Below are 26,516 nucleotides of genomic sequence, written 5' to 3'. Positions count from 1 at the left end.
CACTTTCAAATTGAGGAACAATATCTTTGTATTGTGACTAATTTCTGTTATTCCTCTTTATTAACACTCAACACCAGGGTTTATTAGTTACTTTTAACTTATTTTTTAAAATATTTAGATGCTGGAGACCAGCCATGGCCTTATGCATATCAGGCCACTGAGCTATATTCCCAAGCCCTAATTAGTAACTGTCAAAAAAATTACCAGTTGTAGAAACAACACTTTTAATCCCAGGATTTGGGTGGAAGAGGCATACAGATTTATGTGAGTTTGAGGCCAACCTGGTCTACACAATGAGTTCTGAGCCAGTGAGAATACATACATACATACATACATAAATTTTAAACATGGGCTGTGCATGGTAGTACATGCTTTTAACTCCAGCATTTGGCAAGAAGAGATGGGCTGATTTCTGTGAGTGTGAGGCCAGCCACAACCATATATAGTAAGACCTCGTCTCAAAGATAAATTAATTTTTTTTTTAAAAAAAGAAGCAAAGCAGGTGGTGGTGGCACAAGTCCTTAATCCCAGCACTCAGGAGGCAGAAGCAGGCAGATCTCTACAAATTCGAGGCCAGGCATCCTGGTCTACAGGACAGCAGAGCTATTACACAGAGAAACGCTTTCTCAAAAACAAGAACAAAAAACTGATAGACAATGACGTTTTTTGAGATAGGGTCTCAAGTAGCTTAGGATCACCATGAACTTCTGGTCCTCCTGTCTCCACCTCTCTCATTCTGGGATACAGGCACGCTATGTATCTATGCCTGTCTGACTGATGTATTTCTGGAGACTAAACCCAGGACTTTGTATGTGCTAGGCTAACACTCAACCAATTGAGCTACCGTCCCAGCCCAAGGATGTCTTCTGATCACAATATTTTTGTTCTTTTATATCCTATGTGGACAACAAGATAAAAATTTAAGTGGCGGGGGCTGGAGAGATGGTTCAGAGGTTAAGAGCATTGCCTGCTCTTCCAAAGGTCCTGAGTTCAATTCCCAGCAACCACATGGTGGCTCACAACCATCTGTAATGGGGTCTGGTGCCCTCTTCTGGCCTGCAGGCATACACAGACAGAATATTGTATATGTAATAAATAAATAAATATTTTAAAAAAATTAAGTGGCCATTTCTCAAATTAATTAACTGTAGAAATTAGGGCAATTAGAGTAAGTAAAAAATACATTCTACAAATATTCCTATGAGGTTAGGGATGTGACTCAGTAGTGGAATGTTTGGCTAGCAAGCACAAGGGCCCTGTTTTGATCCCTTCTATCACCCAAAAATAAACTAAAAAAAAAGACTTTCTAGGATCACTTTACAGAGCAGCTCATTAGGTGACATGCTGCAAATGGGGAACCCAAACCGAGAGGTGAGTAAAACCAAAGTGAACGGGAAGAGACTGGGTTATGCTCATACTGAGAGGGTCATCCAGAAATGGTCTGAGCCATTCTATGCTGCCTGATATTTATACACGTAAAAGGAGTAGAGCAGGAAAGGAGGTTTGGCAGGGAAAAGGCTAAACTAAGGTTAAATGTGGATATACAGCTTTTAAGCTCAATGTTCTAAAGTGAAAGTTTATGTACACATTAAATAACAAATTATATTCCCCAAGGGGTTTCTGTATTCCTTGTTCACAAAGATTTCCAATTAGAGTGGACAAACACATATTAGGCTAAGAAATACTACAAATTTATGAAAATATTAGGAGGCTACCTTTCTAAACAGGAAGAAATTTGAAATGAAAGGTCACTTTCTAAGGCAACAGTCTATCACCTGAATAGTGGTAAACTTCATTATTTTAAAGGCCATTTTGGCCTGGTTCACTGAAACTAGTAAAAGACTGAGAATATTAGAGGTATTAGACTGAGGTATTAGAGGAAATCACTAGTAAAAGACTGAGAATATTAGAGGTATTAGACGGAGGTATTAGAGGAAATCACTGGCAAAAAAAAAAGCTCACATGGATGCTAATAAGGAGTTTGTGCTTGTATCAAGCAGCAGATGCTACCATTAAGGTCAATGTTTTTCAAACTGGTCATAACCCACTATTGGGCTGAGAGTCAGTTGTAGATTAGGATCAGCATTAGTAGGGGAACAGAGGGTAAGAAGAGATTAATAGCTTATGGACAAGTCAGTAAGAATAACACAAGTTAAAATTTACTGCATTTTACGTAGTTGTAGTTTTATGGGTTGCAAGATAAACTGCATTTCTTACTACAGACCATGGGAAAGTGTTTCTTTAAAGCCAGTGGGGCACAGAGGGCCAGGAAGATAAAGAACCCTTAATATAGGAGTTACTGAAGGAGTAATTGTAGTCAAATCAGAAATATTTTGATGTAGGAAGGTCATTTGTCTATCTGTTGCTTTCATTGGTTAATTAATAAAGAAACTGCTTGGCCTGATAGGTCAGAACATAGATGGGTAGAGTAGACAGAACAGAATGCTGGGACAAAGGGAAGTGAGGGACAAACGCAATGGAGCCAGCCACCAGGTCATACATGCTGAATCTTTCCCGGTAAGCCACCACTTGGTGCTACACAGATTATTAGAAATGGGTTAATCAAGATGTGAGAACTAGCCAAGAGGCTAGAGCTAATGGGCCAAGCAGTGTTTAAATGAATACAATTTGTGTGTTGTTATTTTGGGGCATAAGCTAGCCAGGTGGCTGGGAGCCGGGCAGGATGAAAAGCAGGCCCGCAGCTCCACCTTCTACAATATTTCTTCAAATGACAAAAGTTGCTTGAAGGGATATTGCTAAGGACCGAATTCCTCAATTCATATGCTGAAGCCGTAACTGCCAGGGTGACAGTATCCAGAGACAGGAGTGGTGACAAGTTGAATAGGGTTTTTACAAAAAGAGGAAGAGTCACCAGCACTACTTCATTTACTTTCAACACTGCCCTGCCCCCATGCAAGGACCCAGTAAGGTGGATGGTTGGCTGCACGCATGTCATGAAGAAAACCTCCACCAGAAACCTAACCTTGTCTGACATTCATTCTAACTTTCTAGCCTTCACAACTGAGAAAGTAAATGTCTATAGTTAAAGTCATTTTGTGGTACTTGGTTTTGACAGTCTGAGAAACAAATATAAGCACTACATTATTTTTTATTACATTTGCTTGTGTGTCTGTATGTGTATGCTCACATGTGAGTGCCACCGTGCATGTGGAGGTCAGAGGACAACTTTAGAGAATTGTTTCTTGTTCTCCCTCATGTACATCCCAGAGATCAAACCCAGGTTGTCAGGATTGGCGACCGGCACCTTTACCTACGGAGTCATCTCATCAGCCCTGAACTTGCTGATGCTTCCAGCCATTGGAATCTCACCAAATCTGGACACTGATTTTAAGTTGTTTCTCATGATTAATACCAATTTCAGAGATAACTTTCAAGCTGCTTGATAGCAAATTTTCAACTATTTAAAACCTGAAACAAAAGTATACAGACTAGTTTGATAAAAGTAGACAAAAGCTTATCATTTAACCTTCAGCCATTAAAATATGTTTATTACAACCAGGGTTGGAGAAACACAGAGGGAAATGAAGCATTTAACTGAGTAACTTGAGAGAAATTTGTGCTTCTTAGATATTTCTAGAATAGGAGAAAGCTACCGTGACTGACTCATCTTGTGGCTTGGCATCAAGAGTATCAGCATGGTCAACCCTGTGGGGGCAGGCCATTCAATTATGGCCAGCAACACAAATCAGAGGTTCAATAGATTTCAATTATTATAAACATATCTAATGAAAAGACTTTAAAATTATTTTTGAATAAGTGAATGGAAGTGATGAGAAAAACTGAAAAACATGAAATGGAAAAATTAAGGCTCAGAAGGTAGTACCTGAATCATCAATGAGAGGTGTTCAAGAAATCACCCTACATGAATGCTTCAGCCACTAATTTCACCAAATTAGAGGTAACAAAAGGGACACTGCCAAATGAATTTAACTTGAAGTAGAGACCGTGGGTGGTTTGGAAAAATACTCTAATCTGTATGGCTTTCAGGACCTTGTCAAAAGCATTCAATTAATGCCCTTTCACAGTAAAAGCTAAGCTGATTGCTTCTCACAAAACAGAAAAATTACATTTCACCTAAAATGATTCAAAGTTGATGGTGCTCAAGTTCCTTTTATTTACTTATTCAATATTTACTGAGACTGTCTTGTTAGACATGCAGCACTAAAGCACAATATAATTTAGCAGTATAAAAATAAGCACAAATTTGACAAACGTTTCAAAGAAAAGGTTGATATAAGGATTTGGCTCTAAATTTATGAGTTTAGACTGGTCTAGTATAATAACTTCAAAGGTTAGAAAAATAAGATTTGAGGAGTCTCTAGTGACTGACAATGTCCCTTTAACAAATGTCTATAGGAAGCACATGCTGTGAATATTTTACTGTATTCTATGAACCAAGTTATTATTAGTGCCATGGTTTCACCCACCCTATCCCCAAACATATTTTAGTATAAACATCTTACATAATAAACTCCTGCCCCAGTCACTGTTGCTCCTACAATTAAGAAGTATACTAGGCTGCTGCCATCTTTCTCAGAAGCACCTGTAGACGCTAGCGATCTAGAAGGGGATCCTAGGAGATGATACTGCACAACTGTAGGTAAACATAAGGCCAGGAAGGAGACAAAAGGAAATAGAAAAGGCACTAAGTATTAATGAATAAACATTTAATGCAAATGCAGAGAAGCATTTTTGTTACTGTGCTAAAAATTGAAAAAGAAAAAAAAAGTTAAAAGCTGCTCCAGTATTGGAGGAGAAGGCCTCTTCCTCAAAGTATAGGATCAGGCAAATTTTTATCTATTTCTTGCTCTGATTTGAGTTATAACTGGCAAGAGCTGTCTACTCTTCTTGTACATTTTGGAGTCAGCTTAAGGTATGAGACTATGGGTAACTTCAAATAATTTTCATGCCCCCCCCCAACCTAGTGACAGAGGAACAAAAAATAATTTTACTACTATCAGCAGAGAAAGAACTAAGGTTGTGATGGTATCGAACCATTTGTTCTTAGTATGTAAAGCAAACAGCTTTCTTTGATCAAGGATGTTAGCAGGTGTCATCAAAGGCGATTTATTCAACCTTACAGGATTGAGTTTTAGGTGGATCTGCTTAGTTACAATACACTCTGCCAAGTAAAAAAAAAAACCCAAACCAAAAACACCCACAGAATAAATCATCTGCGACCTGCTAAGATTAGTTCTTTTAAGGAGATATAACCATGCTAACAGTATGTACCAATTAAATACTGTTTCTCAACTCCCCTAAACTCCATTGTACAACTGGAGATACTAGACCCATTTCTATAATTTAGTCTTTGAGTGAGAGCCATGGATTTAGTTTTCCTTTTAGGAAATGCTTAATAATTTTTATTGAAAGCTGTTTTGTAAATGGTCAATCTCAAGCTAAGAAAAAAAAGACTTGAATAAATTGATAAATACATTAAAATGAAATATTGTGCTTAGGAGCTGCAATGAACATTGACTTTGCTTACAGGTTACTTTATCACAATCAAGAGAAGAACAAGGGTAATGCTGTGGGTTAGTCAAGCCTCAGGAAACACAGTTTTCAAGCAAAGAATAAGAAGTGAAAAGTGCAAAAAACAATCAACATAAATCAATAAATATCAGTCATTCCCAAATCAGCTCCCATAGACATTTTAAAGAAGGCTTTTTGGAAGTTTTCCTACAGGAGAAAGCAGAATTAGTTGCAAGTTTTGAAGCAGAGCAGTACTGAGACTATCAATGGGAGCTGTCTGGCAGCTTCTCTACGCAAGCTGCTTTTTTACTTACATATGCACCAGCTCCTATTGTTGATAAGCCCACAATAAGGACTAACACAGAATTATCGATTTTGCCCCCCGATGAACCAGAGCTAGCCATTTGTCTTGCCATCTGGAGTTCTAGAGGAACACACCATCGCTGGAACAAGTTGCCTAAAGGAACACAATTTGTTAACACATACACAAATAGAATAGTTAACACGTTTATGATTAAATTATCAATGTACTATAGAAATAAATAATTATACCTTGGGTTTTACAATGTTCACTGTTCTATGACCAAGAAAAACAAAATCAAAACTGTACACATAAACTGGGCGGTGGTGGCGCACGCCTTTAAGCCTTTAATCCCAGCACTCGGGAGGCAGAGGTAGGTGGATCTCTGTGAGTTCGAGACCAGCCTGGTCTACAAGAGCTAGTTCCAGGACAGGCTCCAAAACCACAGAGAAACCCTGTCTCGAAAAAAACAGAAAAAAAAAAAAACAACAAAACTGTACACATAAATAATACAGATATTTATGTACAACCTACGGTAACAGAATTTTTTTTTGAGGCAGGGTTGCACTTTGTAGCCTAAGCTGGTATCAAATTTGTGATCCTTCTAAACCGACACTATTATACCCAGCTTAGCTGTTGGAGTTCTCAAGAGTACAATTTAAACGTTATCCAATGAGAACATTCAAAGCTTCCAGAAAATTGGTAAAAAAAAAAAGAGCAGTTCATCAAATATCTTTACAACTTCACCATAAATGAAGTAAACACCAAGATAACCTATTTAGTAGGTAGCCATCCCTCAGTATCTGTGGTGGTTTGAGTCCAGATTCCTAGATTTAACTTAAACTCATATATGCTCAAGTACCTTATAGAATATGGTCCAGAATTTTCATACAACCTATGTTTATAATCACATATACGTCAAATCATGTCTAAATTACTTATAATGGTTAACATAATGCAAATAGTTGCTATACTATATTATTTAGGGAAAATAATAAAAAACAGAAAGTTTGCCTATGTTCAGTACAGATAATGCTATAAGCTTCATTCATTTATTTAGTTAGTTAGTTTGGTTTTCAAGACAGGGTTTCTTTGTGTAGTCATGGCTGTCCTAAAACTAGCTCTGTAGACCAGGCTACTCTCGAACTCACAATGATCCCCCTGCTTCTGTCTACGGAGGGATTGGGTTAAAGGCATATGCCACCATGGCTTGGCCTAACTTAGGAAATTTTGTTGTTGTTGTTTTTTAAGACAGGGTTTCTCTGTGTAGCCCTGACTGTCCAAGAACTTGTTCTGCAGACTAGGCTGGCCTTGAATTCACAGAGATCCACCTGCCTCTGCCTCTTAAATGCTGGGATTAAAGGGGTGTAGCTAGTTTATTTTGTTTTTTGTTTTTAAACAGGGCTTTACCATGTAACCTGGCTGATCTGGAGTTCACTAAGTTGTCTGCCTCAGCTTTCCAAGGCATATGTCATCACGTTTGATTAAAAAATATTTTTGGGGCTGGAGAGATGGCTCAGTGGTTAAGAGCATTGCCTGCTCTTCCAAAGGTCCTGAGTTCAATTCCCAGCAACCACATGGTGGCTCACAACCATCTGTAAAGAGGTCTGGCGCCCTCTTCTGGCCTTCAGGCATACACACAGAATATTGTATACATAATAAATAAATAAATAAATATTTTTGATTAGTAGTTGAGTGAATCCATGGATGTGGAACCAACAGAAACATAAGGCTAAAAATATACAAAACTGACCACAGACTACCTGGGACATTACAATGCCCATTCCAGGAACAATCTACTTGGCTCAAGCCTTGCTTAATTACAGCCCTGGAACACACAGTTCTGTCTTGTACGAAAAGTAATATGTCCTAGAAGAAACATTAAAGATCAAAAGGAAGTCAGAACAAAAATTTCATAGAGAACTTAATATCTCAAAATAACTGAATTTCTACTCTTAAGTATATTCCAGAAATACAAAATGTAAAGTGTCTAGCAATGTCTTGCAGTTTCTCATTTAACATAATAGTCATTTTTTTTTTTGATTTTTCGAGACAGGGTTTCTCCGTAGTTTTTTTTTTTTGGGGGGGGGGGGCGGGGGTTCCTGTCCTGGAACTAGCTCTTGTAGACCAGGCTGGCCTCGAACTCAGAGATCCGCCTGCCTCTGCCTCCCGAGTGCTGGGATTAAAGGTGTGCACCACCACCACCACCTGGTTTCATAATAGTTTATAATAGTCATTTTTATATTAGCATTTGTAATAATATGTTCATGAAAAGGTTGAGACACTACAGATTTCCTTTTTCCCAACAGATGCAGAAATTTTCATGAGGCATGGCCTTAATGTCTTCTCAGTGATTAGACCTCATAGGTGTTCATCACTGATGGAAAAGTGATTGTTTCCAGCTTTGTGGACAGTCTGGTCTCTGTAACAATTAATCCTGCTGGGTATAAAAACAGTCTATGTTCCAATTAGATTTTATTTATAGCCACTAAAACCCAAGTTTTATATACTGCTTAAGTATTAAAATATTGTTTGTTACTAAGGTTTTCTTGGCCATTTAAAATATATAAACACTGCTAGATATGGTAGCTCAAACTTATAATCTTAGTACTAGGGAGGTTGAAGCAGGATGATTGCTGCAAATTTGAGACCAGACTGGGTTGCAGTATGAGAATGTCTCAAAAATACCTAAAAACTATAAAAAATGTGAATAAATAAAGCCTTGACAAGGTGGGTCATGCCTATAATTCTAATTCTAGCACCTGAGAAGGTGAGGTTGGACAATCCTAAATTGAAAGATAGAACCCTAAGTAGTGGTCCTAGGACAACTCAGGTCACAAAGCGAGACTCTCTCAAAAAATAAAATATTTCAACAAGAAGAAGTAAAACCCACTCCACTTGTGTAGTGCACAAAAGTAGCAGCTATTTGACCATGTTTGGCTGAGTATGTACACTTTGATCTAGAGCAGTAGTTTTTTTCCCACCACCACTGTGGGTTCCAGGGATTGAAGGCAAGTCTTTCCCTTGTCAGCGAGTACCTTTGACTGCTAAGTCATCTCACTGGGTCTTTTTTGCTTTGTGAGATAAAGTCTCCTTAGGCAGACCAGGGTACTCCTCCAGCCTTAACCTGATGAGTACTAGAATCACAGGCTTGGTTCACCACACAGAGAACTAATCTCCATTTCTAACAAGGTCCTGACACTAACCTTGCAAATAGGAGACTACTTGGAAAAACCAGGGGTCTAAAGGCTGATCTTTTGAGTTTTTATCCTAACTAGGTTTTAAAAGACAGAGGCTGCCAGGTGGTAGTGGAGCACGCCTTTAATCCCAGCACTTGGGAGGCAGAGGCACTTCGATCTCTGTGAGTTAGAGGCCAGCCTGGTCTACAAGAGCTAGTTCTAGGATAGGTTCCAAAGCTACAGAGAAACCCTGTCTCGAAAAACAAAACAAAACAAAAAAAGAAAGAAAGACAGAGGCGCTGGGTGGTGGTAGTGAATGCCTTTAATCCCAGAATTCGGGAGGCAAAGGCAGGTGACTTTGAGGCCACCCTGGTCTACAGAGCTAGTGCCAGGGCAGGCTCCAAAGATACACAGAGAAACCCTGTCTCAAAAAGAAAAAAAAAAAGAAAAAAAAGACCAGAGGCCAAGCACAGTGGAAGTTACACATTAGCCAGAGAGCTATATAGTAAGAATTGGACCTTAAAGAAAAACAATAGAAAATACAAACATACAAAAAAGAACAGAGCCAGGTCTGGTAGATCAGGCCTGCAATCTTAGCTACTCCCGAAACTGAGGTAATTTCATAAATTCAAGGCCTTACTGGGATACAAAGTGAGTTAAAAAAACCAGCAAGATCAATGTAGTGAGACCTTAGGTTTAAAAAATATTTTCAAAGGGGTTGGGGATACAGCTCAATGGTAAGGTGCTTACCTAGCTTGTGCAGGACCCTAGGGCCAATTTCTAATACTGTTTAATTTAAAAAAAGGCTTTAGTAGTAGTATCCTATATAATACTTCCAGAGATGAAAAAAGCAACACTCTGCCCTTTCCTTTCACAGTGTCAGGGTACAGGGGAACTAACAAGTATACAGACCTGCAGTCTCTTATTAAAATTCTTGGGACAATAAGCATTTTATAATTCAGAACAGTTTTAAGTATATAGTGCACATACCTAGCATAGGAAGGGGCAGGAATCTAGGCTCAAACCTATTAATATTTCTAAGAGAAATTACATTGTGGCATCAAAAAAATTAAATTAAGGGCCAATGAGATGGCTCCATGGTTAAGAATACTTGCTGATAAAGACACCAAAAGATCAAGGGGATACAAATTGGAAAAGGAGAAGTCAAACTCTCACTGTTTGCTGATGATAGGATAGTTTACATAAGTGATCCCCAAAATTCTACCAAGGAACTTCTACAACTCATAAACACTTTCAGCAATGTAGCAGGATACAAGATTAACTCAAAAAAATCAGAAGCCCTCCTGTACACAGATGATAAAGGGCTGGGGAAGAAATCAGAGAATCAATGCCCTTCAGAATAGCTATAAATAGCATAAAATATCTCGGAGTAACTCTAACCAAACAAGTGGAAGACTTGTATGATAAGAACTTTAAATCTTTGAAGAAAGAAATTGAAGAAGACACCAGAAAGTAGAAAGATTTCCCATGCTCTTGGGTAGGCAGAATTAACATAGTAAAAATGGCAATCTTACCAAAAGCAATCTACAGATTCAATGCAATGCCCATCAAAATTCTTCAAAGACCTCAAAAGAACAGCATTCAACTTCATAGGGAAAAGCAAAAAATCCAGATAGCCAAAACAATCCTGTACAATAAAAGAACTTCTGGAGGCATCATAATCCCTGACTTCAAACTCTGCTACAGAGCTACAGTAGTGAAAACAGCCAGGTATTAGCATAAGAACAGACAGGAGGAACAATGGAACCCAAAAGAAGACCTGGATATCAATCCACACATCTTCGAACACCTGATCTTTGACAAGGAAGCAAAAAATATCAAATGGAAAAAAAGAAAGCATATTTAACAAGTGGTGCTGGCATAACTGGATAGCAACATGTAGAAGAATGAAAATAGACCCATATATCTATCACCATGCACAAAACTCAAGTCCAAATGGATTGAAGACCTCAACATAAAGCCAGCCATACTGAACCTTATAGAAGAGAAAGTGGGAAGTATACTTGAACGCATTGACACAGGGAACCACTTCCTAAATACAACCCCAGCAGCACAGACACTGAGAGAAACAATTAATAAATGGGACCTCCTGAAACTGAAAAGCTTCTGTAAAGCAAAGGACATGGTCAACAAGACAAAACGACAGCCTACAGAATGGGAAAAGATCTTCACTAACAGCACATCAGACAGAGGTCTAATTTCCAAAATATACAAAGAATTCAAGAAATTGGACACCAAAAGAACACATAATCCAATAAAAAATATAGTACAGCCCTAAACAGAACTCTCAACAGAGGAATCTAAAATGGCTGAAAGACACTTAAGGAAATGTTCAACAATGCTAGTCATCAGAGAAATGCAAATCAGAACAACTCTGAGGGGGCTGGAGAGATGGCTCAGAGGTTAAGAGTACTGGCTGCTCTTCCAAAGGTCCTGAGTTCAATTCCCAGCAACCACATGGTGGCTCACAACCATCTGTACTGAGATCTGGCGCCCTGCTCTGGTGTGCGGGCATACATCGAGGCAGAATGTTGTATACATAATAAATAAATAAATATTAAAAAAAAAGAACAACTCTGAGATTCCATCTTACACCTGAAAGAATAGCCAAGATCAAAAACACTGATGACAACTTATGCTGGAGAGGTTGTGGGGAAAAGGGAACGCTTCTGCATTGCTGGTGGGAATGCAAGCTGGTACAACCCCTTTGGATGTCAGTGTGGCGATTTCTCAGAAAATTAGGAAACAACCTTCCTCAAGACCCAGTAATACCACTTTTGGGTATATATCCAAAGGATGCTCAATTGTGCCACAAGGACATGTGCTCAACTATGTTCATAGCAGCTTTGTTTGTCATAACCAGAACCTGGAAACAATCTAAATGCCCCTCGACCGAAGAATGGATAAGGAAAATGTGGTACATTTACACAATGGAGTACTATACAGCAGAAAAAATAACAACATCTTGAATTTTGCAGGAAAATGGATAGAGCTAGGAAACATTATTTTGAATGAGTAACCCAGACACAGAAAGACAATTATGACATGTACTCACTCATAGGTGGTTTTTAAACATAAAGCAAAGAAAGCCATCCTACAAACCACAATGCCAGAGAACTTAGACAACAAGAGAGACTTACATAGATCTAATCTACAAGGGAAGTAGAAAGTAGAAAAAGACAAGATCTCCTGAGTAAATTGGGAGCATGGGGACCTTGGGGGAGGATTTAGAGGGGGAGGGGAGAGACAGGGAGGGGAGCAGAGAAAAATGTAGAGCTCAATAAATATCAATAAAAAATGAAAAAAAAAAGAATACTTGCTGCTTTTTCAGAGAACCTGTGTTTTATTCTCAACTCCCACACAGTGGCTTCCAACCATCTGTAACTCCAGTTCAGACATTCTCTTCTGACCTCCATGAACAACAGGCATGCATGTGGTGCACATATATACATTCAGACAAAACACTCATAAAATTAAAATAAATAAATCTATTGACAGGAGATGGTGGCACAGGCCTTTAATCCCAGCACTCAGAGGCAAGAGGGTCTCTGTGAGTTTGAGGACAACCTGGCCTACAAAGGGAGTTCCAGAACAGCCAGAGAAACCCTGTTTGGAACCCGACCCTCCTCAAAAATAAATAAATAAATAAGTAGATAAATAAACCTAAAAAATATTAAAGTAGCATCTTTCCAACACAGGTCAAATTTCACACTGGGAAGTTGGTTACACAAATGTGATCATCCTATTTCAATTTCTGAAATATAGCTAAGAGACTTTAAATCTATACTCTCCAGCGAAGAAAATCATTTTTGCTTTATTCTTCATGGTATCTTCCCTGGTTTAGAACTCTTTGCTGTCATGAAATAAAATGATTTAATTTTTAGACAATAAATTACTAAATAAGGTGGACAGTGGTAGTGCTTGCTTTTAATCCCAGCACCTGGGAGGCAGAGGCAGGCAGGGGCAGGCAGTTTTCTATGAGTTCAAGGCCAGCCTGGCCTACAAAGAGAGTTTCAGGAAAGCCAGGGATACACAGAGAAACCGTCTTGAAAAATGAAAATATACATTAAAATAAAAAAACCCAAGTTTAGCTCTTTTTTTCTTCTTTTTCTGAGGCAGGGTCTTGCTATGCTGCCTAGGCTAGCTAGCGCCAAGCTGGTGATTCTGCAGACTCGGTCCCCAAAACCACTAGGATTGATTGCCCTCCATTTTAAGCTATGAAACTATTTTCATGCCTTTCTCTTCATAGTCACAAAATTTCAGAGCCCCAACGGAAGCATCCACCACCTTCTTCACTTGTTTTACAAGAAGGTGACTTACTCCTGACTTCCCATTACTGTAGCAGTTACTTGTTTTAGATGTTCTGCAGCACAGGTCAAGATTTTGTACTTAGGCCGGGCGGTGGTGGCGCACGCCTTTAATCCCAGCACTCGGGAGGCAGAGGCAGGCGGATCTCTGTGAGTTCGAGACCAGCCTGGTCTACAGAGCTAGTTCCAGGACAGGCTCCAAAGCCACAGAGAAACCCTGTCTCGAAAAAAACAAAAAAAAAGAAAAAAGAAAAAAAAAAGATTTTGTACTTATACTTAGAATGCAATTCCCAATAACCCAATTTGTGCTTGTGTAACAGTACCTGATATACAGTAGGTATAAATAATTTTTTTAAGAGGGCATAACTGTGTAGCTGTGGCTGGCTCAGAACCTGCTAAGTAGACCAGGCTGATCCCGAACTCACAGAAATCTTCCGTCTCTGCCTCCAGAGTGTTGTCTTTCTAATTTGATCGATATTGACCAAACTTTTGATGTTTTCTTTTTCAGATGAGAATTTGATATGTAGCTCTGACTTGCTTTGAACTCATGACCCCATACCTCAACCTCCCCAATACTTTGAATGGACATTTATTTCTATTTGTTTTGTTTCTTTGAGACATGATCTCACACTGTAGACTAAGCAGGGTTAGAATTCACTCAAAATCTTGGCAATTCTCCTGCTGGGATTACAGGAATGAAGCATGTCTTTGGCATTGACTAAAGAAACTCAGCAACCTTGGTTCTCTTGTGATTTGCATCAAGCATATTTTCTCATATGCAGAATAGCAGCAGTTACTTCCCCCTCCTAAACCAAAAGACTGGGAGTTTATCCTATCTGTTCCTGTGTCCTAAAGCATCCTGTACAGTTTCTGAAACACTAAGTTCCCAGTGAACGGTTTCTTTTTTCTTTGAGAAGGTTTCTGACCCAGATCCATTAATTTCAAGTTGCTTAATAAAAATGGCAACTTTAAGTACCACAGACTATCAGTAGAGTAATACTTTAACCAGTAAGCTCATTTTTGGAGGCCTCAAATTTTCCTATTATCCATATTCCCAGACCTTTCCAGAAACACATTCATATGCTGAGGGGCTTAGGAATCCCAAATGATTAAGAAGTCTATATGCTCTTAAAACTTGATTCCCAAACCGGGCGGTGGTGGCGTATGCCTTTAATCCCAGCACTAGGAGGCAGAGGCAGGTGGATCTCTGTGAGTTCGAGGCCAGCCTGGTCTACAAGAGCTAGTTCTAGGACAGGCACAAAAGCTACAGAGAAACCTTGTCTTGAAAAACCAAAACCAAAACAAACAAACAAAAAGAACTTGATTCCTAAACATCAAACTAATTTTTCCAACATGGATAAAACACAGCCTATTTAATATGCCCACTGTTGTTAGATGCCTTTTTATAAATAATGCAACAACTATTTAATTTTATCAGCCTTTAAAAAAATTATCAACCCTTGCTGGAATTTTAGAATAAGAATGATAACTATAGTACTGCATGAACCATTCTTACAAATGGCACAGAAGAAAAAGAACACTTTAGATAACAGAAAAAAGAAACCATTCACTGGGAACTTAGTGTCTCAGAAACTGTACAGGATGCTTAGGACACAGGAACAGATAGGATAAACTCCCAGTCCTTTGGTTATGAGAAAATATGCTTGATGCAAATCACAAGAGAACCAAGGTTGCTGAGTGTTTTTTTTTAATCCTTAAGCCAGTGAAAGAGAAAAACAAGAGTCGCTATTTATCTAAAACAGTATTTCCCAAATTTACCTGGTCATATGAACTCTAAGAGTTTGCTAAAATTTAGATTCCAGGACTCTATCCAAGAGAATTTTATTCTCAATCTCAGTGTTTCTTTTGCAGATCCTGGAGAAGATTTGGGTTTATCCTTTATTCAAATCATATAACCAGGCAACTTTAGGAAATATGACTTAGAAGAATGTTAACACATGGCAGCAATTCCATCAAAGCATCTTTTTAAAAAAAATCTAACTTAGCCAGGCGGTGGTGGTGCACACCTTTAATCCCAGCACTTGGGAGGCAGAGGCAGGCGGATCTCTGTGAGTTTGAGGCCAGCCTGGTCTACAGAGCTAGTTCCAGGACAGGCTCCAAAGCTACAGAGAGACCCTGTCTTGAAAAACAAAGAAAAAAAAATCTTACAAGGGCTAATTCCAGGACAGGCTCCAAAGCTACAGAGAGACCCTGTCTTGAAAAACAAAGAAAAAAATCTAACTTATTGGGGGCTGGGGAGATAGCTCACAGGTTAAGAACACTGACTACTCTTCCAGAGGTCATGAGTTCAATTCCCAGCAACCATTAAAAAAAAGAAATCTAACTTATTAACTGATTATAGAAAAATCTATCCGCCAAAGATTTTCTTCTGAAAACCCTTGATTAGGTAGGATGAGTAGAGAAGAATCATTTAGGTTTTTAAAAGATGCCATCAAGCACTCTAAAGGCTAAGACAGAAGGACCATGAGATCAGGATTTAGCCACATAGTGAGTTGGGGAGAGGGTGTACAACTGAAATACATACCAAGATCCTGTCTCAAAACATCAAAAACCAGTGTGTCATTTAGCAGTGTCCACAATCTAGGATTCTAGGTCATAAGGAGTAGAATTCCTTCTTTTTTTTTGATTTATTTATTATGTATATAGTATTCTGCCTGCATGTATGTCTGCATGCCAGAAGAGGGCACCAGATCTCACTGTAGATGGTTGTGGGCCACCATGTGGTTGCTGGGAATTGAACTCAGAACCTCTTGAAGAGCAGTCAGTGCTCTTAACCTCTAAACTATCTCTCCAGCCAAATGTTCAGTTTCTTCTTTATTTTTTTAGAGATTTATTTATTTATTATGTATACAACATTATGTATGTCCGCGCGCCAGAAGAGGGCGCCAGATCTCATCTCATTACAGATGGTTGTGAGCCACCATGTGGTTGCTGGGAATTGAATTCAAGATCTCTGGAAGAGCAGCCAGTGCTCTTAACCACTGAGCCATCTTTCCAGCCCCTCAGTTCCTTCTTTAAAGATGAAAAGATTCAATCTAGAATAAACACCCCTTTTTTTGAGACAGGGTTTCTCTGTGTAACAACAGCCCTAGCTATAATGTAACTAGCTCTGTAGACCAGGCAGGCTGGCCTTGAACTCAGGGAGTGCCTCCCAGGTGCTGAGATTAAAGGCCACCACTGCCCAGCTTTTTAATTTTTTTCCTATTCTGGTTTGCTTTAGAATCAGTTCCCCCCAATCTTTACTGAAGACTCCTAGTACTGTTATTCTCAGCCGATGGTGCCACAGACAACATCTGGTGTTGAGGCACAGCCCCAGCATAACCCCAGCTCTTACTGAAGGCCCAGATTTCTTTTTTTAAAATATTTATTTATTATGTATACAATATTCTGTCTGTGTGTATGTCTGCAGGCCAGAAGAGGGCACCAGACCTCATTACAGATGGTTGTGAGCCACCATGTGGTTGCTGGGAATTGAACTCAGGACCTTTGGAAGAGCAGGCAATGCTCTTAACCTCTGAGCCATCTCTCCAGCCCCGTGGGCCCAGATTTCATCTGCTTCTATCACACCACTATTGCAGTCACAGATACATCCCTCACTACAGCAGCCACAGCAGAAAAGTATTAAATGGAATGTATCATCGCTTCTTATTTCTTATTTTTCTTTCCTTCCTTCCTTCCTTCCTTCCTTCCTTCCTTCCTTCCTTCCTTCCTTCCTTTCTCTATAGCTTTGGAGCCTATCCTGGAACTAGCTCTTGTAGACCAGGCTGGCATCAAACTCACAGAGATCCCCCTGCCTCCACCTCCCGAGTGCTGGAATTAAAAGCATGCACCACCACTTGGCACATTTCTTTCTTTTAAAAAAAAAAAATTATTTTATGTGCATTAGTGTTTTGCCATGGTTTCTGGGTCCCCTGGAGTTACAGTTGTGAGCTGCCATGTGGGTGCTGGGAACTGAACCTGGGTCCTCTGGAAGAGTAGTTAGTGCTCTTAACCACTGAGCCATTTCTTCAGCCCCTCGTGTTGAACACCTTTCAATCCCAGCACTCAGGAGGCAGATCCATGCAGGCAGACCTCTATGAGGCCAGCCTGGTCTACATGAGTTCTACGACAACCTGGGCTGCATAATAGATCCTGTCTCAAAAAAAGATGTTATGATTCCAAATAAAGAAGAAAAGTCAAATACTTGGACCTTAGGTCAGGGAGTAGTGATCAGTTTGACAAAATTGGCAGCATAATGCTTGGTGGAAAAAATATTACAGAACACAAAATATCTATTATCAACCCCTTCTCAGTAATGTATGCAGACACAGAGTTATGGCTTAGTTACCTTAATCATTTCTGGAAAGAGGCAGAAAATCCACATAAAGCAGAATAGCAGGTACTAAGGTTTCAAGAGCAAAAAAGCAGAGTATAATGGAAACGAATCTAACAATGGTGAGAGGTGAAGATGCTTAGTTTCAAGGCAGGCTCAAGGTTAACTAAGCCAACAAAAAAGCCAAAAAGAATTAAGTTTTCTAACAACCTGCAAAGTATTGGTGGGGGGGGGATGAAGAAAGGGGGAGTGGTATATAAATCTTGACTCTTGCCCACCTCTGTGAAAGCATATGGCAGATGATGCCATGTGAAAAGGAAATCAGATTAAAGGCAATTGAGCCACAAAATATTCTTACAATGAAAGTATCATAAATTCTTTTTGAAATTGTAACCTACCCCTTCTCATTTTTAAAGCAGGTGATGTCATACTCTGATTCATGGCCAAAGGACAAAAAAGTGTGTGCAAAAGATGGATGGGGGAGGGCGCTGGAGAGATGGTTCAGTAGTTAAGAGCACTGGCTGCTCTTCCAGAGGTCGAGTTCAATTCCCAGCAACCACATGGTGGCTCACAACCATGAGATCTGGTGCCCTCCTCTGCTGTGTGGGCATACATGGAGGGAGAATGTTGTATACATAATAAATAAGTTTTTTTAAAAAGATGGATGGGTATGTCAGGAAGTCATAGTATTTTTACAGGAGACTGCCTTCAAGCAAAGTCATGCAGTGGGAAAGAAACATGTAAGTCTGTATTTTTTCAACAGCTCTAATACTGTAATCAAATGAATGCTTAATTGATGAGAACTTCTGGTTAAAGCCAGAATTCTGGTAAAAGCTATGTATTGAGTAAAATAAAAACACAGAATTAGAAAGGCAGGTTATCTACATTTGTATGATTTTTTTCACAATTTACATATAACACACCACTATTTCCATGCACACAGAACTCATACAGATTATATTCACTGGGTTTTTAGGTAAGCCAGAGGGTTTTTGTTGTTGTTCTTTATTTCTTTGTCTGTTTATTTTTGCTAAAACAAATTCTTAAATTCTAAGAAGTACTTCCTAGGACATAAATCAGCTAGCTAACACCTTTTTTTGAGACAGGGTCTCAACTGAGTAGCCCTGGCTGGCCTAGAACTTTCTGCCTGGACCAAGAAGGCCTTGAATTTAGAGTTCCGCCTGTCTCAGCCTCTAGAATGCTGAGATTAAGGTCACGTCCACCACACCCAGAAGATAACACCTATTAAGAAACACTTTGACTCATTCCAAGAATTTGCAAAGATCTTAACAATCAAAAGGTATTTTCCACTCCTTTTTAAAAGGCCCAGAAGGCACCTGCACGTCACAAAAGCCTCAAGGATAACATTTGATATTATAAATGTAATTACCCCAGGATGATGATTTAAAAAAATAATTCATTTTTAAAATGCACTTTTTTGTTTGCTTGTTTTTTTGGTTTTTCAAGACAGGGCTTTTCTATAGCATTGGAGCCTGTCTTGGAACTAGCTCTTGCAGACCAGGCTGGCCTTGAACTCACAGAGATCCGCCTGCCTCTGCCTCCCGAGTGTTGGGGTTAAAGACATGCACCGCCACCGCCACCACCGCACGGCTAAAATGTACTTTGTAAAAAGTCATTCATTCCCACAAATCTGTATAGGTTGAAAATAAGCTGACTCAGCCGGGTGGTGGTGCACGAGAGGCAGAGGCAGGCAGATCTCTGTGAGTTCAAGGCCAGCCTGGTCTACAAGAGCTAGTTCCAGGACAGGTTCCAAAAGCTACAGAGAAACCCTGTTTCGGAAAAAAAGAAAGGAAAAAAAAAAGAAAGAAAATAAACTGATTCAAACCATGCTCAGATAAACCCATGGATATTGGATGCACAATAGGCTAATTTCTGAAAAGAGAACCTAATTCATGCTTAACTGTTTCATGTCAAATTTAGGAAGCAGGGTAGGGGTGGAGCAATAGATTAGGGGCCTAGAGACCGGCAGAGTAGCTTTAGCTCTACCTATTAATTATGTGACCGTTTGCAAGTAATTTCTTTTCTCTGTTCCTCAATTTATTATCCATAAACTGAGTGGGTTGATGTTTACACAAAATCCCTTCCAGCTCTAGAGTTTAATGAGACAACTTCCCTGAGAACAATGCAGTGTGTTCTAATAATTTTCATTGAAGCATGCAAGACCATCAGGAATTGCAGTGTGTGGGCTTCTCAAATCAATTCTGAGCTAATTCTCTCCATGTCTGGTGTACAACTGAGTCCTTACTGGCGCTGCGCCGTTTACACATCGTGGGGCATTCAAATCTACAGCTCTCATGAGGAGTTTTGGAAGGCAGAAAGAATAATCTGATTTACAGGAGAAACTTGGGCATAGGGCTGTAACAACCAATACATGGCAACGTCCGTTTGACCTCAATGCTTTAAAAGGGCAAGGTGGCAGCGATGGGCAAAATGCTGTGGCCAAGCGTACTGTTATTCGCAAGTTAGAAATAGTCCCAGGAGAAGGCCCCACACCGACTTCTGGTGTTCAAATCTCTTGAAGGTCAGGTCGGCACAAAAGTGCTGATTCCTCAGCTTGCAAACTCTGGCTTCGTATCCCGCCAATTTGGAATTCTTATGATGGGAAGTTTTTTGTTTTTTGGAAGAACGGGGGAGCTCTGCAAGGGACGGAAAGCCTGTAGCACTAAGGCCTTTGGACTTTGAAGTAGGGGAAGGGGTGGTCCGGGACGGGTCAGTTACTCACCTGGAAGCCGGTTCTTCTGTCTTGGCCTCTGGACGCACACCGTCCGCACCAAGGGCACGAGTTTCTGCTTGAAAGCACCCGCCAAGCCTCCACACCGGAACATTTCGGCAACCGCTACTCGGAACCTCCCGCTCCTGCTCCTTCCTTTTCTTCTCACACACCGTCGAATGGGTCAAATACCACGGGCCGGACCCGCTTCCCCCTCCCGTCACACGCACACTACGCAGTCTCCTCCTCCCAGCCCCGAGTGGACATTGGATAGAGAAACCGGCCCGCTAGAGCAGGAGGGAAAAGGCACTGAGGCTGGAGACCTACTGCGCAGGCGTAATGCTCAGCGCCGCCTTGTAATTGGTCCCACGGTAATGAGGCGTGCGCATGCGTGCAGTTGCCCACGAGGTCTGCAAAGAGCCGGGTCCCGCCTCCGGATTTGCAAGTTTCCGCGAGTTAGTGGCCCTGTGGTAGGTTGAGCCGCTTCGGCAACCTGTCCATGGAGAGCCTTGTGCCTGAAGGCTGTGGGCGGTGCTACCGCACTGTCCGCGATGGGAACTGACACACGTCACAAAAAACCGACTCCAGAACCTTACTTTCTTTTTTGTGTGTTTTAGGCAATTGGCTATCAGGCATTTAAGCCTTTCTGAATCTCTTATTATTATCCAATGGTGGTCTCCCCAAGTCCGAGTCAGCGCACCTGACTTTCCGAATCCTGAATAAACTTCCGTCTTTTACAAGTAACTGGCACTTTCTCCTGCAGCCCTTTTTGGGGGGCTAGAGTGGGGGCGTGTACTTCCCCTGTTCTTTCTCTGTGTCACTTTCATAATGCTGTACCAAGTGCCTTGGATAATCTCGCGCTATTATGGCTTTCGTGCTTGAGAAGAGCAGGCTGACAAAAAGTTTATGCCTGACAGATTTTCTGTGAAAGAAATCCTGAGCAGTACTGAGAAAGCTGTGGGAGATACAGAGCAAGAAGTGAGAAAAAATAGATCTTTTGCTCCCCTGTGGAGAGAACACGCACACCGTTTTCATAGATTTGAATTGCATATTAAGTATGAAATGAAGCCAGGTGGTGGTGGCGCATGCCTTTAATTCCAGCACTTAGAGGCAGTGGCAGGCAGTTCTTTGTGAGGTCAAGGCCAGCCTGGTCTACAAGATCTAGTTCCAGGATGGGCTGGAAAAACAAAACAAAAAAGTGTCTAACGAAGCTGTGTGTCGTGGTATATCGCCGGTCCTCCCACTGGGGAGGCAGAGGCCAATAACAAGTAAGTTTGAAGCTAAGGTAGTTTATACTAGGCCAGTCAAGGCCTCGTGGTGAGGAGACCCTGTCCCTCGCTATTGACCAGTTCTATGTAAGAGGCTTTTATGGATATGAAAAATATGGGGGCCGGGCGGTGGTGGCGCACGCCTTTAATCCCAGCACTCAGGAGGCAGAGGCAGGCGGATCTCTGTGAGTTCGAGACCAGCCTGGTGTACAAGAGCTAGTTCCAGGACAGGCTCCAAAACCACAGAGAAACCCTGTCTCGAAAAAGCAAAAGCAAAAAAAAAAAAAAAGTAGGGGAAAATGGGATCTATTGATCATTAAAATGATACTTAGCACAGAGTCAAATCAAAAGAGGGGTTTAGGATGTAATCCCAAGGGGACAACCTAATGTGGATGTGTTATTTGAGCTATGTCTGGAAGGATGATCAGTAATCTAATAGTGGAGGAGAAGGAATAGTATTTTCCGAGAGTGAACACATTGAGACCAAAAGTAGTATTTTTAGGGTTTAAGCATGTTGACCTGAACTCCATAGGGACCTAGGACCTCTGCTACTTGGACAAGTTACCCAATTGCCTCAACTGGTCTAGAGACAGTTGGACTTAGGAATGCAAGCCTATAATTCCTCAGCACATGGAACCTCATTATGAATTCTAGATCAACCTGAGCAACATAGACTGTTTCAAAACAACACCCTGGGGCTGGGAGTATAGTTCAGAGGCAGAGTGACTAACACTACAAGGTCCTCTGCTCAGTTGAAGCACCACACAAAAACCCTCTAAGGTTTTAAACAGCAATAACAAAATAAAATTTCCAGAAATAGAGTTCATTTTCAGGAAACAATGACAGAAGACATACTGTGTCAGAAGTGGCGATAAGGACTGTAAGTGTGATGGAACCAAACTTGAACTGTCAAGTGAATTGGGCCTTAGTCTTTGCAAGTGATGAGAGTCCTTTTTTTTTTTTTGGTGAAAGTGGATAGGGGATGCAATTGCAAAGGCATATTTTAGGAAGTTTAACCCAGGAAGCAGGATTCGTTGCATGAAAACACCCAAAATGTCATTATCCATTCGGCAGATTAGATCAATGTTTAAAATTGCAGGTAATGAAGCCAGGAGTGGTGTTGCAGTTCATTCTGGAGTTGGGGGAAAAGCCTGGGCTACAAAAGACCTTGTCTCAATTTAAAAAAAAAAAAAGAAAACAAACAAAAAAAACCAAGCAGAATGTGATGGCACATGCCTTTAATCTCAGCACTGGGGGGGGGGGATGGCAGATGCAGGCAGATTTCTGTGAGTTGTAGGCACCAACACCGCCGTGTTTAGGATTTATTTATTTATTTATTTATTTGTTTGTTTGTTTATTTATTTGTTTGTTTGTTTGTTTGTTTGTTTTTTTCGAGACAGGGTTTCTCTGTAGCTTTGGAGCCTGTCCTGGAACTCCCTATGTAGACCAGGCTGGCCTCGAACTCACAGAGATCCACCTGCCTCTGCCTCCCGAGTGCTGGGATTAAAGGCGTGCGCCACCACCGCCCGGCGGATTTATTTTATTTTGTCAGAGGTGGTGTAATTCTTTAATCCCAGCACTCAAGAGGCAGAGACAGGCAGATTTTAGTGACTTCAAGGCCAGTCTGGTCTACAGAACTAGTTCTAGAACAGCCAGGGCTACACAAAGAAACCTGTCTGGAAAAAAAAAGATTTATTCTATTTTGTATGTATAACTGTTTTCCTTGCATGCAAGTCTGTGCACCATGTGCACACCTGGTGCCCTCAGAGGTCAGAAGATGACGTCATATCCCCTGTAACTAGAGTTATGAACAGCTGGCCATGTAGGTGCTGAGAACCGAACCCCAGTCATCTGCAAGAACAAGTCCTCTTAACCACAGACCTGTCTTCCCAGCCCTCATGAGTGACAATTTTTTTAAAATCTAGATATGCTTTGGGGGATAAATATTGAAAATATCAATTCCAGAAAAAATAAATACATTTTATATTTTAAATACTTAGCTATTGTTCCTTGTTATTTCTAGAAACCCATAGTATACTGAGGAACTGGGGCAAGAGGAGCACTTGAGCCCAGGAGTTTGGGAGTCAATTTGGAATAACACAGTGAGATCCAATCTCTTAGCAACATCAGGTTAATAATAAAGGGGTTAATAACAAACATGCATTCATTTAATACAAAGTCAATTATGGCTGCTGATAAAGACAGCTTTGAAAAATACTATCAAAATTTTGATAGTCAGATGCAATTATGAAACAACTGAATATATTAAAAACAATTTGATAATGCATGCATAATTAAAACAAAAAATCAGTGTAAAATACACATTTTTGTGATAGGTACAATGAGGCATTTCTCTTGTACTTTTGCTGAAAAACTATACCCTTTTTACCCTAGCAATGTACTCACCAAACTCATTCCAAAAGTTTATAGTAACAAATACTTCCCTAGGATTAAAAACCTATTGTGAAAAATCGTATTTCTAGAAATCAAATTTTAAACTTACAAAAGTAGACCCGGTGACAATTTTTAAAGATTTATTTATTTTTATTTTATGTGCATTGGTGTTTTGCCTGCATATATGTCTGTGTAAGGGTGTTGGATCCCCTGGAATGGGAGTTATAGCCAATTGTGAACTGCCATGTGGGTGCCAGGAATTGAACCTGGGTCCTCTGGAAGAGCAGCCAGTGCTCTTAACCACTGAGCCATCTCTCCAGTCCCCAATAATTTTTTTGACAGAAGCATGTGGATAATTTAAATAGATAATTTTTTTATCTTGAGATAAGATAACATAAATTTTACCCATAAACTGGCAGAACCGCTTTCCACTGAATGTAAAGGATGTGGCATCAATAGTTATTTACCCTTGCTTTTTTTGGAGAGTGTCTCCTATTGCCCAATCTGACTTCAAATTCACTATGTAGCTAAGGATAACCTTAAACCTCTGATTATCTTGCCTCTTCCTCCCTGGGACAAGCACCGTATCAACTGGGCTAGCCCTCCTATCTTATCATTACAGCTACTCTTCTAAGGGTATGGATCACTTGAGGCATCAGGGCTTTTTTTTTTCAACAAGAAATAATCAAATAATAATTTCTATTATGTAGAAAATAGTCAGTTAAAAAACATGTTGATTGTTGGCATACATAAGGATGGTCTTGGATTAAGTAACTCCTTCTCTGGATGGTTTCAATGTTGACTAGTATAATCAAGGGCTTTAGAAATGGGTGACCCACATGTATGATAAAGGACTATAAATACATGTCCTAACTCAAGAATAAAATTAAGTAGAATGCTGTGTTTTGAATAACTTGAACTTGGCTAAGCATTCACATTCCAATATGCTTACACGCACATCACTGAGGTACTGAATTGTTTTTTTTCCTTAGTGAAAATGTATTTAATCACATTGACTCTTCCTTGTAGATCAAGTTTCATATACAAAATGGCAGCTCAGCCGGGCAATGGTGGCGCACACCTTTAATCCCAGCACTCGGGAGGCAGAGGCAGGCGGATCTCTGTGAGTTCGAGACCAGCCTGGTCTACAGAGCTAGTTCCAGGACAGGCTCCAAAACCACAGAGAAACCCTGTCTCGAAAAACCAAAAAACAAAACAAAACAAAAAAATGGCAGCTCATGTGTGCGGCTGGAACCCATGACTTTGATGACATTAGCAATATCTCACATGTGGATGCTAATGGCATATGTTAGTACTACCTTAGTCTATGAAATATGAGGGAGATGAGAAAATTTCTAAAACAAACAAAATGGGTGCTCTTTATTATATGCAAATTGGACCTAAGTTGATTTCAGACAAATTCTGAACCTGAAAGTCACTTTTGGGAGAAGGAATATGGGTCGTGATCAAGCTGTGTAATGGTTCGTAAGCCTTGGGAAGCTGCCCTCTGACATCGTAAAAAAGTTGTATTCATTTATCGTCTTCCAAGCATAATCTAGGCTTCTGGCAAATTAGACCCAACCACTCTGTTCTACATTCACTTTCAGGGGGTGGGTGAACCCTCCTTGGGATTCTCAATTCCCTTTGAAACTCCGCCATTCTGGAACAACTTATGACTCTATGAAGGCTCAGAGTGTCTGAAATTGTGGGGTTTATGCCATGTCCTAAGTGCCCTCATCTCGACCTGGAATGGTTAGCTACAGAAACAAAGTCCCCCTTTGCTGGAGCTGTCCCCACTAGTTTTCCCCCCTCTCCTGCCCTCTCTATGGCCCTCTCCCGCGGCGGGCCTTCCCCATTGGCCAGCCAAACACAACCGACTGTAGCAGCCAATGGGAGCCGCCCTCTTGAACATTCAGAGGGTGGGTGCTCGTGGTGTGATGAGGGGAGGTTGGCGCCTGGTACGCGCCCCCTACATCTGGCAAGTCTTTGACAGAAACTGTAACACTCCCTACACACTCACACCCGTGCCCCGTGTCTTCCTCCTTTCAGCTGCATGAGTGCCCTCCATAAGCCACTGCGTGTACCGGTGTCCTGTCAGCGCCCTCCCCAATTCCTTAGGCCCCAAAGTGCACCTGCTCCCTCAATTAGACCGAAAACCTCTTTATCCTAAGACTTGCGGAAGGCAGGGAACCACGGCGGCACAGCTGTCAGCTGCTGTGGAGCTGAAAGAGGTACCTCAGATTCCCCACCTCCTAGTGCTGCACCGCACCCGAAGCTCTCCAGTGATGCCTTAGGGTACAACTCTCTTTGTCCTCCCTAGCTGCGCTCACTGTCCACTCACCCCATTCGCTCTAAGTTAAGTGGGGGTTGGAAGCCTGAACCCCACCACTGAACTAGGGGCAAGAAGGCAAGGCTATTCTGGGGTGGCGTGTGTCACCCTCCTCAGCCCTTCCCCGTTTTGCTTAGGCTTTCTCCCTCATGTGTCCCTG

At 40.7% G+C, this 26,516-nt stretch overlaps 1 protein-coding gene across 2 annotated transcripts in view; it reads right to left on the bottom strand.

The window, feature by feature from the left end:
- The window catches only part of LOC121441073 (apoptosis-inducing factor 1, mitochondrial), a 47,384-nt gene extending 26,748 nt beyond the window's left edge, over positions 1-20,636 (bottom strand). The window contains exons 1-2 of one of the 2 annotated variants that reach the window (XM_041642210.1): positions 20,378-20,636; positions 4,485-4,615 (exon numbers count right to left, since the gene is read on the bottom strand). In XM_041642210.1, coding sequence (XP_041498144.1) covers positions 4,485-4,615; positions 20,378-20,480 — 234 coding nt within the window. In that variant the 5' untranslated portion in view covers positions 20,481-20,636. Of the gene's footprint in view, positions 1-4,484; positions 4,616-5,807; positions 5,951-20,377 lie in introns of both variants that reach the window. The other variant, XM_041642209.1, reaches the window with a different exon arrangement.
- Between the last annotated feature and the right edge of the window lie 5,880 nt (positions 20,637-26,516).

Source organism: Microtus oregoni, unplaced genomic scaffold, assembly GCF_018167655.1.
Source record: "Microtus oregoni isolate MIOR12 unplaced genomic scaffold, Mior012 000073F_001, whole genome shotgun sequence".
Classification (NCBI taxonomy): Eukaryota; Metazoa; Chordata; class Mammalia; order Rodentia; family Cricetidae; genus Microtus; species Microtus oregoni.
The sequence above is the reverse complement of the archived record's forward strand: the minus strand, read 5'-3'. Positions and strand labels throughout refer to the sequence as shown.